The sequence below is a fragment of the Trichosurus vulpecula genome, chromosome 4 (assembly GCF_011100635.1).
Source record: "Trichosurus vulpecula isolate mTriVul1 chromosome 4, mTriVul1.pri, whole genome shotgun sequence".
Lineage (NCBI taxonomy): Eukaryota > Metazoa > Chordata > Mammalia > Diprotodontia > Phalangeridae > Trichosurus > Trichosurus vulpecula.
The window spans coordinates 119,831,901-119,845,100 of NC_050576.1; the positions used below are offsets into that span (position 1 = coordinate 119,831,901).

The 13,200-nt window shown below is 36.4% G+C and overlaps 1 protein-coding gene across 1 annotated transcript in view; it reads right to left on the reverse strand.

Annotated features, from left to right (window-relative positions):
• Positions 1-13,200, reverse strand: part of USH2A (usherin) — a 991,863-nt gene that overhangs the window by 487,701 nt on the left and 490,962 nt on the right. Inside the window, exon 34 of the mRNA XM_036755334.1 lies at positions 10,062-10,209. Coding sequence (XP_036611229.1) covers positions 10,062-10,209 — 148 coding nt within the window. The remainder of the gene's footprint in view (positions 1-10,061; positions 10,210-13,200) is intronic.

Consider the following 13,200-nt stretch of genomic DNA (forward strand, 5'->3'; position numbering starts at 1 on the left):
CTTGCCATATAACCTGGAAAATTTCAGTCAGCTTTTATATGAGCAATGGACCGCCCACCTTGTAAATCTCAGCTGGAAAAGAATCAGAAGCAGGTTCTTTGCCACATGAAAGGAGCCTAATTGCATTCAAAACCTCTTCTTCAGTTGAAACTTCAGCTAGGGAGGGATTGACTTCAACCTGAGGTGAACAGTCAACAGCCTCAACATTGGCCAATGACCTTCGGCACATCTCAACTACTCAGTGCTGATGGAGCCACATTGATTAGTGATAAGGACATGATCCTAGAGAGATGGGCTGAACACTTCCATAGTGTTCTCAACAGACCGTCATCAATCGATGCTGAGGCCATTTACAATTTACCTCAGGTTGAAGTCAATCCCTCCCAAGCTGATAATTCCTGTGCTTACTGCACAGGACCAAGCCCTGCCTTCAGAGAACTTAAATTCAATTAGGGGGCAAGGTGGAGAGGAATAGTGTGTTTTAAGCCTAGAACGGTAACCATGACTCAGACTTTAAGGGGCTTTAACTCTCTGATAAAGGTGTTTAGATTTTTCCTTGAGGCAATAATAATAATAGTCAATAATAAGACCTAATATTCATATAACATCTACTCTGTTCCAGGGACTGTACTGAGTGCTTTACAATTAGTATTTCACTTGATCCTCACAACAACCCTGGGAGGCAGGTGCTATTCTTATCCCCATTTTACAGATGAGGAAACTGAGGCAGACAGAAGTTAAGTGACTTGCTCATAGTCACAAAGCTAGTTAGTATCTGAAGCTAGGTTTGTACTCAGGTGTTCTGACTTCAGGCCCAGTGCTCTATCCACTGAGCCACCTGGCTGCAATAGGGAGCTTCTGGGCTTTTTGAGTAGTGACATGATATGGTCTGAACTGTGCTTCAGGAATATTGAAGGTTTTATGAAGGATGGATTGGAAAGGGGGAAAGCCTAAAGAAGTTAGACCAATTAGGGGCCAGTACAATAGGCTTTTGAGAAGCGCCAAGAACTTGAACAGCTGTCTAAGGAGAGGGAAGGGGATATATGGCAGCAGGGCTGTAGTGGCAGAATTATCAAAAATTGACAATGCATTCAATATGGAGGAGTAAGGAAGAGGGAAGAGCTGAAGATGACTCTAAGGTTGCAAATCCAGGTAACTAGAAGGCTGATGGCATCCTTAAAGATAGGAAAGTTAAAAAGAAAAGTGGGTTTAGGGAAAATAAAAAATCTCTTTTAGATAAATTGTGTCTGAGATGCCTATAAGACATTCAGGTAGAAATGTCCAATATGCATTTGGTGATATGCAGTTTAGTATACAGCCAGACATACCAGAAGAGAACCAAAAGAGTTGTCACAAAACCCAGAGAAGAGAATATTTTTAGTAAGAGGGTTCCTGTCAAATGCTACAGAGAATTCAAAAGGAATGAGGTTTGAGAAAAGGCCATTGCATTTATCTTAAAGAGACTATTGCTAACTTTGGAGAGAATAGTATCAGCTGATTGGGTCTCAAACCAGTCTAGCTAAGAAAAGAATGAGAGAAGAAGTAGAGTCAACAAGATGGCCAGCTTCCAGCTAAAACACTGAGAAGAGATATAGAACAATAGCTTAATGAGATGGCTGGGCCTTAAGGATAGGGAAAGCTTGTCTTTCAAAGGTCACAGAGAGTAGCTCCACGATCATATCCTACAGCTTTGTGTTTTGTTTATTTGTTTTTTAATACCCTGAGATATAGTTTGTCTGGCCCGGTGATTTGAATTAAGACCATCTAGGTACTCAATTACTTTTACTATCTACCTTTAGCTTCAATTCCCTATTAGATATTCTGTTCTATTCTTTCAAATGCACAGGTAATTCTCTTAGGTAGAAAATCCTCAAACCAGGCCATTTGACTGAATTCAAGCTCCACAGAATAAATCTCCTTAATAAAAGGATTTGTTCAGTAAAACTTGGACTCAATCAAAAGGCCATACCCAAAGATGTAGAAGGCCACAAGTGGCCTCCAGGACTATATGTTCCCCACCTCAGTCCTATCCCTTTCTTGATTCACCTCTTTTTCTCAATCTATCTTTAAAAAAAACAATTTTTTCGTTGTCTTTTGAATTCATGACCAGCTTCAACTCATTTTGAGCTTAGTTCCTATACTCCCACACTATTTTTTTTACAGGATTTTGTGAAGCTTTTGTAGTTCTGTCCCCTTATTTGTCCTTGCTTCCATTTTCTGTATTTTAATTCTATAGCATACCTATTAAGTACCTACTATTTGCAAAATACTGTTCTAGGCACTTAAGGGTACAAACACAAAATGAAAAACTATTCCTGTTCTCAGGGAACTTTCTACTGGGGATTTAGAGGATTACAAAATATAAGGAAAAGTAAATACAAGATAATTTAAGGGAGAAGAGAATGCTAACAAGGGGGACCAGAAAAGCTTCTGGTAAATGTTGGACACTTATCTGAACTTTGAAGAAAGCTAAAGATTCTAAGAGGTGGAGAAGAAGAAGCCTGTCATTCTAGGAGCAGTGGAGAGCCTGTGCCAAGGCACAGAGGCAAGAATTAAGAGTGGGGGACAAGAAGCAGGTTAGTTTGGTTGGAACATAGACTGTGTGAAGGGGTATGGTATAAAAGAAAGCTGGGAAAGTCCTGGCAGTGCCAAATTTTATATTCTTGGTCTCAAAGATCTCTGCAGATGGCAAGTGCAACCATGAAATTAAAAGACACTTCTTGGAAGGAAATCCAAGGCAAATCAGGGCAATATATTAAAAAGCAGAAAAATTACCTTGCTGACAAAGTTCCAAAGCTGTGGTTTTTCCAGCAGTAGTGTATGGCTGTGAGAGCTGCACTATAAGGAAAGATGAGCACCACAGCATCCATGATTTTGAACTGTGGTGCTGGAGAAGACTTTAGAGTCCCTTGTCCAAGGAGGAGATTAAATCAGTTAAAGAGATCAATTCAGGCTATTCAGTGGAAAGTCAAACACTGGAGGTGAAGCTTACTTTGGCCTTATCATGAAAAGAAAAGGCCCTGGAGTCTTTTGGAAAATTTAGTGGAAAAGACCCTGATGTTAGGAAAGATTGAAGGCAAAAGGAAAAAGGGACAACAAAGGATGGGATGGATAGATAGTGTCATGGAAGCCATGAATGTGAGTCTGGACAGACTTCGGGAGATAGTGAAGGATAGAAAAGCTGGACTTGCTGATCATGAGGTCACAAAGAGTTACACATGACTGAATGAATGAAAAACAACAAAATCTAGAAAAGTAGGCTGGAAGGCAAACGGTCAAGGGGTTTAAATATTAATCTAAGGGATTTTCCTTTTCTCATAGACAAAGTAAGAAGCAACTAAAAGATTCTTGAACAGGGAAGTTACTTCATTAAACCCGTGCTTTAGGATGACTACCTTGGCAGATGAGTGAAAGATGGATTGAAGAGGGAACAGAATGGAAACAGGGAGGCCACTTAGCAGGCTACTGGAAAAATCCAGGTAGGAGGTGGTAAGGACATGAACTGGGTGGTGATTATATGAATAGAGAGAAGGAGATACATTAATGAGCTGTTTGAGAGAACATCAGTAAGACTTAGAACTGAATATGTAGAGGAAAGGTCATAAGGTAGAGAGAAAACTTGAAAATCATCTTTGTTCCCTATATTTAAAAAATCTAATCCAGGATTTCCCTATGCTTCCACATCATATTTTTATACATCTTCCTCTTTTCCTTCTCAATGTTGCTGTTTTTGTTCAGGTCTTAAGGATTTCATTCATGGCAAATTTTCATCCCTGCTGTTCTGACTCCCCCTGTAGAAACCTAAGCCTTGAGTGTTCTTTGTCTGAACACTGAAATATGTTTTTTTCCAAAATCTAGGGTGGTAGTGGAAAAAAAAATTGGCTTTCTTTCCTTCTCCATCACAAATTTCAAGATGGAGTGATTACTTCTCCACTTTCACTGCCTCTTGGATTCTGGTCATTTCTATCTCAAAAGTCAGTTCCTCCTTATTGGTCAAAATCAGTTTTGGAAAATCATCTCATTCCATTATTTTCTTCTTTTTAAGAAAGAAACACTCTTTAAAGCAAACCAGTAAATTATTATCTGCTCTGCTGTGGTCAGATAGAGAACTCCAGCACTTGCTTATATACTGAAGTCCTCCATCATTACTAAATTATGCGATCACATGTATTATTAATGGAAATGGGAAGATCTTTCCCATCCACTAATAGGCCCATGTGACCTGCCTGAGTCACATGGAGCCTGTGGTGGGAGGAGCTTGCTGAAGGGTGGAACAGGAAGAGGTAGAACAGGAAGTTGGAGTGAGTCAGAACTAGGAGAGAGACAGAGGGAGTGGGAGCTCAGAGAAAGAGGAGGCAGAGAGAGCAGAGAGCAGAGGAGCCAGCCTGAGTGAGAGAGGGAGTGATTTTGCTTAAGGGAGCTTGTTTGTGGGAAGCCTGATGGAGGGAAGGCGGTGCCCCATTCATCGATAGTGTGTATAGATTTCTTTGTTGCTATGATGGATTTGGCTTTCTAGTGTTGGAATAAATATTTTGGTTCTCTTTTCAATGAAGAGAGTGTGTTAATAACTTGTGGTTCAAACCTGGGAATTCACCTGCATATTCATAGCAGCCACTGTGGGTACCGCATTGGCAATATACCATGCCAGCTTGCAACATGTATTTTATAAATGTTCAGAATGAGGTACAGAATTATAAGGTTACACTACTCAAAAGAATTGAAATTATACGTAACACAGACAGGAAAATATTCATGATGAGCATATGTAGATGTTACCAGTGACTAATTATATAGAAGAATTAATGAAAATGATGTTATTTGTAACATGTATGACCAAAAAAGAGGTGACCTAATAGTCATGTAGCAAAAATGAAAGAGAACAGATCGTTATTCTTGAAATATTTGAAGAACAAAAGGAAGACTGCTCTTATATTACATAAGACCTCGATGAAGGATTAGTGGGAAAACAGCAAACTGAATTACACAGGATGATAAAGTATGGCTGGGGGACTACATTAGTGAAAGGAAGATCCAAAGCAATGAAATAATGGATTTACCAAAGTACCAAAGGTACTCAATTGTTTCAGAGCATCTCTGTAAATAACAGTCTTTTGTTGATGAACATTCTAGAATTTCAATAAAAAGAAGTAGAAATCTTATTTTTCTATAGAAGATAACTTCAGAGACAGGCATGCAACTTCATTCATAGTGGGATTCTTTTTCTGTAAACAAAATAACACTTGCCATACTTAGGAATGTCAAGGACTTGGGGGTCAAGAAGATAGAAAACCTAGGACTGAGAGGAGCCAGTCTCTTTGAGTTGATTATCCATGAGAGTGCACAAAGTACTAAGATTTGTCCACAAAATTTCTTCTATAACGGAACTAACAAGTTTACAGATTTCAGGTACTAGATCTGGAAGGCATCTTAGAGGTCATCAATTCTAAACTTCTCATTTTACAGATGAAGAAAATGAGTCCCAAAGAGAGTAATTTGAGCAAGATCACACAGGTAACAAGAATTGTAGGTATTCAGATCTAGGTCCTAGAAGTCCTAATCCAAGTGTCTTTCCACTAGCAGTAGGAATCCTGACCCAAACTAAGTGTCAAGCACTGTGTTAAACCATGGGTAAAAAAAAATGAAAGCAAAGGTAGTTCTTGATCTCAATGAGGTTAAATTCTCATGGATGAAACAACATCCAAAGAGAAGTAGAGGTCAGGGAGAGACCTCTAGTAAAGAAAGTTATAAAGATGTTAAGTGTATCCATAGGAATTAGATTTACACACCTTACCCAGGAACAGTGGCAGAATCAATTTTATCATGGTTCATGGAACCATAAGTGGGAGGGATAATGATTGAAGAGTACTCAAAGTGCCAAAACCATTAAATAAATATGATCAAATTAACAAAACATCATCTATAATGTCTGATGCAATACCAATAACACTTTGAAACAATAAACATGAATTTTTTTGACAAAAATACTGTATTCCAAAAGTCTTAGTGCAATTTTAAGCTTTAATACTTTAAGGTATTTTAAAGCATAAGTTGTAATAGTTTAAACCTGTGGTAAGATTTTGGAGCTATTTTAATAATTATTTTAATATTCATTAATAAAATAATATTATTAAATATTTGAATAATTTTAATTATTTTAATAATCCTGACTATGATCAACTTGATTACTTGTGGGGGGTCAATAGTGCTCAATAAAATTTTTATTATAAAGTGATTGCAATCAAAACTCCAAAATAATACAGATTTAAGAAGAGTTTTAAATAAACACACTAAATAGTGGAAATTGAAAAGTTGTCAGAGAATCACTTCTCAAATGCTGAGTCTTGTTTTAACACACACACACACACACACACACACACACACACACACACACACAACCTGAAGCCTTTTTTTTGCAATATGTACAAAAAGTAAAAAGTCAAGTTAACGTAGAAATGGCCTACAGCATGCCTTACTCTCACACTAAATCATGAAAAACAATTCTCCATGCCCTGTAATAATGATACAAAAGCTCTATCAATGTTTTCTGGGCTTTTCTCCACTGAGATCATAGGCATTCCCCATTACTCTGGGAAATGAACTATTTGCTATATATTGGTCTTTCAGTCTTATAACAATACAGCTCTGTTTCACTAGTGAAAAGCAAAAAATGATTGACTGAAGAGTCACACTTCAGCACCAGACAACATTTGCCAGTATTATAGAATGAAAGAGTCTCAGAGGCATACATGTCTTTAGTGGTCATTTAGTCTAACCCATACCCTAACAGGAACCTCTTATGTGGTGGCAAGAAGTAGTTGATGATGATGATGATGATGATGATGGTTGTGGTGGTGGTGGTGGTGGTGATGATGTTGTTCAGTCATGTCCAACTCTTCATGACCCCATTTGGGATTTTTCTTGGCAAAGATACTGGAATGGTTTGCCATTTCTTTTCCCAGTTCATTTTGCAAATGCAGAACTGAGGCAAACAGAGTTAAGTGACTTGCCCGGCATCAGCTGGCTAATCCAAGCCCAGATTTGAACTCAGGAAGATGGGCCTTCCTGACTCCAGGCTGGGCACTCTATCCACGGTGTTACCTAACTGCCTTCAAGAAGTTATTATCAGAGATTAAAGTGATTTCGGGGGTGGGGAAGGGTGGGAAGAGGCAGCAAAGTGAGGTAACTTCGTTGGCAGGAAGACCAAGTTCTCTCTGACATACAGCAGCTGCATCACTCTAGGCAAGTCATATAACTTTGCAATACTCTAGGCCAATGGTGTCAAACTCAAAAAGAAATAGGGGCCACATCTGGACTTAGAAAACCACATATTAACATTATCTAAGCTCTATTGTATTTTATTTAATTGCAGAGAAGATGATAATTCGCCTCAATAATGGGGAGTTTCTTCATTTGGTAGTTCCCTGTGTACCACTGAAACTATAGGCCCAGTTCCTATCCTATTCCTAATTTCAGAAAACCCATTTGTCTTTAGGAAGCAATATGCGTTAAATGTGACCATTTCCCTGATCAAGAACTTTTTCTTTCCTTGTTTCTTTCTTCTGCTTTCCTCTACTCATAATTCCTTCCATCCCACAGGAAAGCTATAAGTCAGAGCGAGAGGATGAGGCACATCTGTACATTTTTGCCTTGTAAAATAGAACTGCTTGGCCTCAAGTCCTTTTAGTTTATTTTGTATACCCGATACTTCCATTATTTTTAATGGTTAATTAAAATCGAAATGGTTGATTGAAATTGGTGATTTTATATGTGGTAGTCATTAAAAGAAGGCCTTCTTGATCATCTAAAGATGGAAGCTACTCTTCTCTTCAAATTTACTACCCTCCACAAATGAATTCAGAAAGTGGAAGACTGAGTTGCTGTCACCTGAATCTTTATCTGCCTGGCCCTATTAACTCTGACCTAAGCATACAACAGAAAATAGAGCCCAGAATCTCTAAGTCCAATTTTCCAAAAGGAAGGTATACAATCTCAAAGAGAATTTGTATCAAAAACCATTGAAAGGACTGCAAACAAAACAGAAAAAGCTCCTGCCCCTTTAGCTGGCATCGCAGGAAGTGGAGTCTGGATATATATTGTCAAACACAAGGATCAATACATATACAAATATTCTTATAAAAGTATGCATTATTCAATCAAATATTATTCTCCATAATTAGAGAATAAAAATGGACAATTTGTAGAAAGACAAGAAATAAATGAAAAAATAAATTAAATATAATGATATTTTATTTTTTCCTATTAAATTAATGTTTCTTCAAAGTAAAAAAAAATACATCCCAGTGAATGCCTGGATTTTGTTAAAGGCCAAGTGGACCAGACTATTACAAAGTCTACAGGACTATTACCTTGTTTCTTCTTCAAAATCCTAGCTGCCCAAAGATCATACTTTTAATAGGCATTTAATGACCTTCAATGGAAGAAACAAAGACTTTAAATTGAAATTAAAATGTATAATCCTTTGAAATGATAGAATTACTTTCACATTAGAGGTAGAATTGTGTTTAGGGGTTGGGGGGAATAGGGAATTAATTTGCTAGAGCGAGTGGTACAAATGGAGTTGGAAGGAAGAATTCCAGGGCATCCCAACTCCATTAGTATTCATGCTGGTTGAATATAGGGCAATAGAGTAAGAGACTATAATCTCCATTTTCACTGCTCTCTATTGCTCAGATTTCTACGCAAGTAGAGTGGGGAAAAATTCATTATTTAATATTTGTAGCAAATGATCACTCATTTATGTCTTATGAGAAATTTGTAATAAAATAGAAAGTAACTTCAACAGTGGTTACAATCATTCATTCTAATTATTTGAGCTCTCTCAGTGTCCCTAAATATATCTGTCGTATTTGCCACTGAGCTTAATTAAACTGGGATGGCTGGATTAATTAAAACCATAGTAAACATAAGACTAAATAATAAAATACCAGTTTTTTATTTCTTCCTTTTTGGGCAATGCTACAAGATACTTTATCAATTTTCTAGTAAGTTATTTAAGATTATTTTGGTGATGTTAAAAAAGTCATTTCTGTGTACATGCTCACTTCAAAAATGCTAATACTAAATTGTGAGCTGGGAAAAAATTAATCTACCTGGTTCCAAAAATTCTAGCAATTTGAAACAATATTATCTTGTCATAATGATGGCACAACTTCTAATAAACTTTGAAAAAAAACATTTTCCTCAAATTTGTAATACATTCTTTTTTTTAAGTTGACAACTTAACAGGCTGGTTTGATTATCTGAAGTCTTCAAAGAGAAACCATACCAATTCAATAATTTCTTAGAAAAATATATGATTCCACTTCAGAGCAAATATCAATACATGTATTTAATGACTAAAAATATAACACATGGACCTTTTTTTTCTAGTTTTAATAGTTGTATTATTGCAATCTAAGAGAATTTCAAATGATCTTTTTTTAAGTAAATGTTTTAAATGGAAATAGTCAGCTATCCAAAATCCATGTGTGAATAAATTTCCTTCCCCAATTCACTGTAAAAAAAACCCTAATCATATAAATATATAAAATATAACATATGGATCTTTTTTCCAGTTTTAAGAGTTGTATTATTGCAATCTAAAAGAATTTCGAATGATTTTTTAAGGTAAATGTTTTAAATGGAAATAGATAGAGACAGCTATACAACATCCATGTGTGAGTAAACTTCCTTCCCCCTTTCACCATAAAAAACCTGATTTTTTTCCCAAACAGAATGGATTTGTAAGACAATGTCATTCTTCCATCAGCATCCTCAGAGAGTCTTCATTTGTTCTTTTCAGTTTTTTTTCCTCCTTTCTGGCAAAGAAACAATGAGATGCAATACACAAGAACTATCAAAAGGGAGCACTTTTGAGCCACTGAAATCATGTGTCAGCCTGAAAACCACAATCTCCAACTACAGACAATGATACTATCTCAGGTATTTTATGTGCTAAAATGATCATTAAAAATTAAGCACCACATATAAGCTGCCATTTAGAATATTAATTTACCTTTACTAATCATCTTTTTAACTTGAGGCTAAAAGAGTTCACTTACCATTCGGATATTCAGGCTTAGTCCAGGAGATGTTAAAAGAGTCAGATGAATAGGATTGGGCTTTAGGAGCGGGAACACCTTCTGGGACAGTCTCATCAGTTAAAGCCATACTGATCTCACTTATTTTGCATCCCCCTCCTGTACAAGCCTTAAAAGACCAAAGAAAAGCAAATAAATGCATTGTGCTCCATGCCCCAACTGGTCAAATGAAAATTGATAAAGGAGATCTTTCATTTGATGTTTCAACTTATGCTAGACAACAAATACCTGAAGTTAACCATAATTCCATTCCTGGTGACTCTGAAAATGATTGTGGTTCAATGTTTAAGTTTGGCTTTTGAGGTTTTCTGTTTTGTTATTTTAAGACATGGACCAGACATCTATAAATTATACATGCATATATCACATATCATTACTGTTTACATATCATTGCTGAAATTACCTTGTGTTTATTGGTAAGAGATTAAACTTTACTCAGACCATGCAAGAAAAGAGTACCCCAAACTCTATGCAGTGCAACTTTAGAGCAAACAAATTCACTTTATAGAAAACTGAAAGGCCTAAGAGAATTCCTTTTAATTTCCAGTAGAGTGACCATGTTATTAGAGTTTACATAAAATGTGAAAAATGAATAAAACATTATTTATCATAAATCAATACATAAAAATTGTTGAGTGCATCTTTAATGGATAAAGGGGTCGAATCTTTTGAGTTTCAGGTGCTAGATGAGATTAAATCCAACACATGGCTAACAAACTTAAAATGATCACAATGACAAACTCTTGCCTACTAAAGTGCTCATCCTGCCAGGGATAATTAAAGTGTAAAAAAACCTCAGAAACTCACCCTGTGAATGTACTCATATAATAAGCTAAAATGTATTAAAAATAAGTTGATGTATTGAGGAAATAATTCCATTATTTAATCATTTGAATAAGCATTTCTGTAGTAAATTTCAATGTATGTTAAATGATTCTTTTAAATATACTGACCAAGAAATAGCAGCAAATATATACACTTATGATCAATATATTCAAAAACCATGTTTAAGCTTGTATTCAAGCACTCCCTAGGAGTTAATTACAATTTATGACAATAATTTCAAATCACTAAAGCATTTACTTAAATTTGAACAAAAATTAAGAAAATGAAGCAAAAAAAACCATAGAAGATGTACAAATGCTAACTATTTTTTAAAGCAAATAAGCAATGTTTTAAAAATCAAAACACTTATGTGTGTGTATCTCTCTCTCTCTCTCTCTCTCTCTCTCTCTCTCTCTCTGCCACAATTTGATTCTTTAGCCTTCATTTGTTAATGCTTCTAACACAGAAGAATTTTGTGGCTACCCTCACTCACCCAAACAAAATAAGGGAAATATAGCTCTCTCTTAATTGGTGACTTTTTCATTAGAGCACAAAACTATTTTTCATCATAGAGCTGCAACATAACTGGAAGTAATGAGATTTTTTTTTTCAACAGATCATACAATAAAACTGCCTACTCTCTTTTCCGTATGGTAACAATACAGGAATTTCATAGACCATCAGAATATTTTTTCATCAGACTTTAATAAGTTTGAGATGGGTTAAATTTTGGTCTGGGCATTAAACTGCACAGAGATTGGGGCCCTAATTAACCTCCGTGGGCTTTCTCTAATTCTTAGCTATGGCATACCCATATACATGTAAGAGATAAACTTGTCTTCTCCTGGGGATGAAATCTTTGCAAATAAAGAAGAATCAATTGATCATGTCGCCAAACTCTTATTGCACACCTAATCACCTCCAAAGCTTCAGGGCATGTCCTCCAGTAGCTTAAATTACTATCAGCTGATTTAAAAAAAACCTCCTCCAAACTATAGTCTCAATGTGCTGGAAGTCAACCAGGAAGTTAAGAAGGAAAAGAGATCATATAGCAAAGTTGAATTATCATGGAGAAAGGTTCAAAGACTAACCAAAAGGATTAAAATTCTAATACTTTTATTTTCTAACTTACTAGGTTTTTTTGGGGGGGGGGGGTTGGGGGATGGGAGGGGAACTGGGAGGGGAGAAAGTTGAATGTGCCAGAGTTCCACCAGGGCTAAGAACTGTGGTTAAATATTATGACAGTGATAATTCTTTAATGAACCCCCCAATTTTCCTCTTTTCCACTGACTGACTCCTAAGTAAACTATTATTCTGTTTGGAATAGAATATACTTTTAAATACTCTAAGATTTTGCTCCATGACTTAAAAAAGAAAGATAAGGTCATAACATAGCCTGAGATAACTAGAGAAACCCGGAAGTTAACAAGCATTCTTCTACATCTATCTATGATTAGAGGTAAGTGGACTAGTAACCAACCTGACAAATGCACATCTAAGATAAAGGAAATTTTAGCATGGCCATCTTCCCACAGTGTTCCTGTGCTCTAGGCTCTACCTCCAGCAGAGCATTCCACTAAATGCCCTGGGTTCCTGGGGTTCCTATTGGTGAACCTTCAATGACCCTGCTTTCTTTCTACATCTTGCTCTGGGAGCAGTAATCAATTCAACACTGCCCTTCCCAGAAAGAACATCTCTTTCAACCGCTTTATGACTCCACTCACTACCCTTCTGGCTTCCCTGATCAAATAGCCTTCTCTGACCACCACACTCCTACAAATGTTGTCTTTCCCTATTAAAATATAAGTTCGTTAAGGGCAGGAACTGTCTTGCCTTTTCTATTTGTGTCCCCAGTACTTATCACAGTGCTTGGCACAAAGTGAATCTTTAATACATGGGTTATTGTTTTTTTCATTAATTCATTCAAAAATAGTCTTTTTAGAGGAAACCATAACATGTACAGAGAATACCCAGTAAATGGAATTGCCTTCTAAACCTAGACCTAGACTATCACAATGATCTCTTATTGGTCTCATGTGCTCAGTTTCTCCTATACAGCTCATCTTCCACACAGCTGATAGATTTATTTATTCTTAATACGTACTACTATGTCACTCTTCTGGTACAGAAGCCTCAATAACTCCCCATTGTTCTTAAAACATAAACTCCTCTGATGTGTAAAGCCAGAATCTGATTCTCCAGACTAATCATACATTACTCCCCTTTACACATTCAACACTATAGCCAATTTGACCTACTTTAACGATAAAGTAGG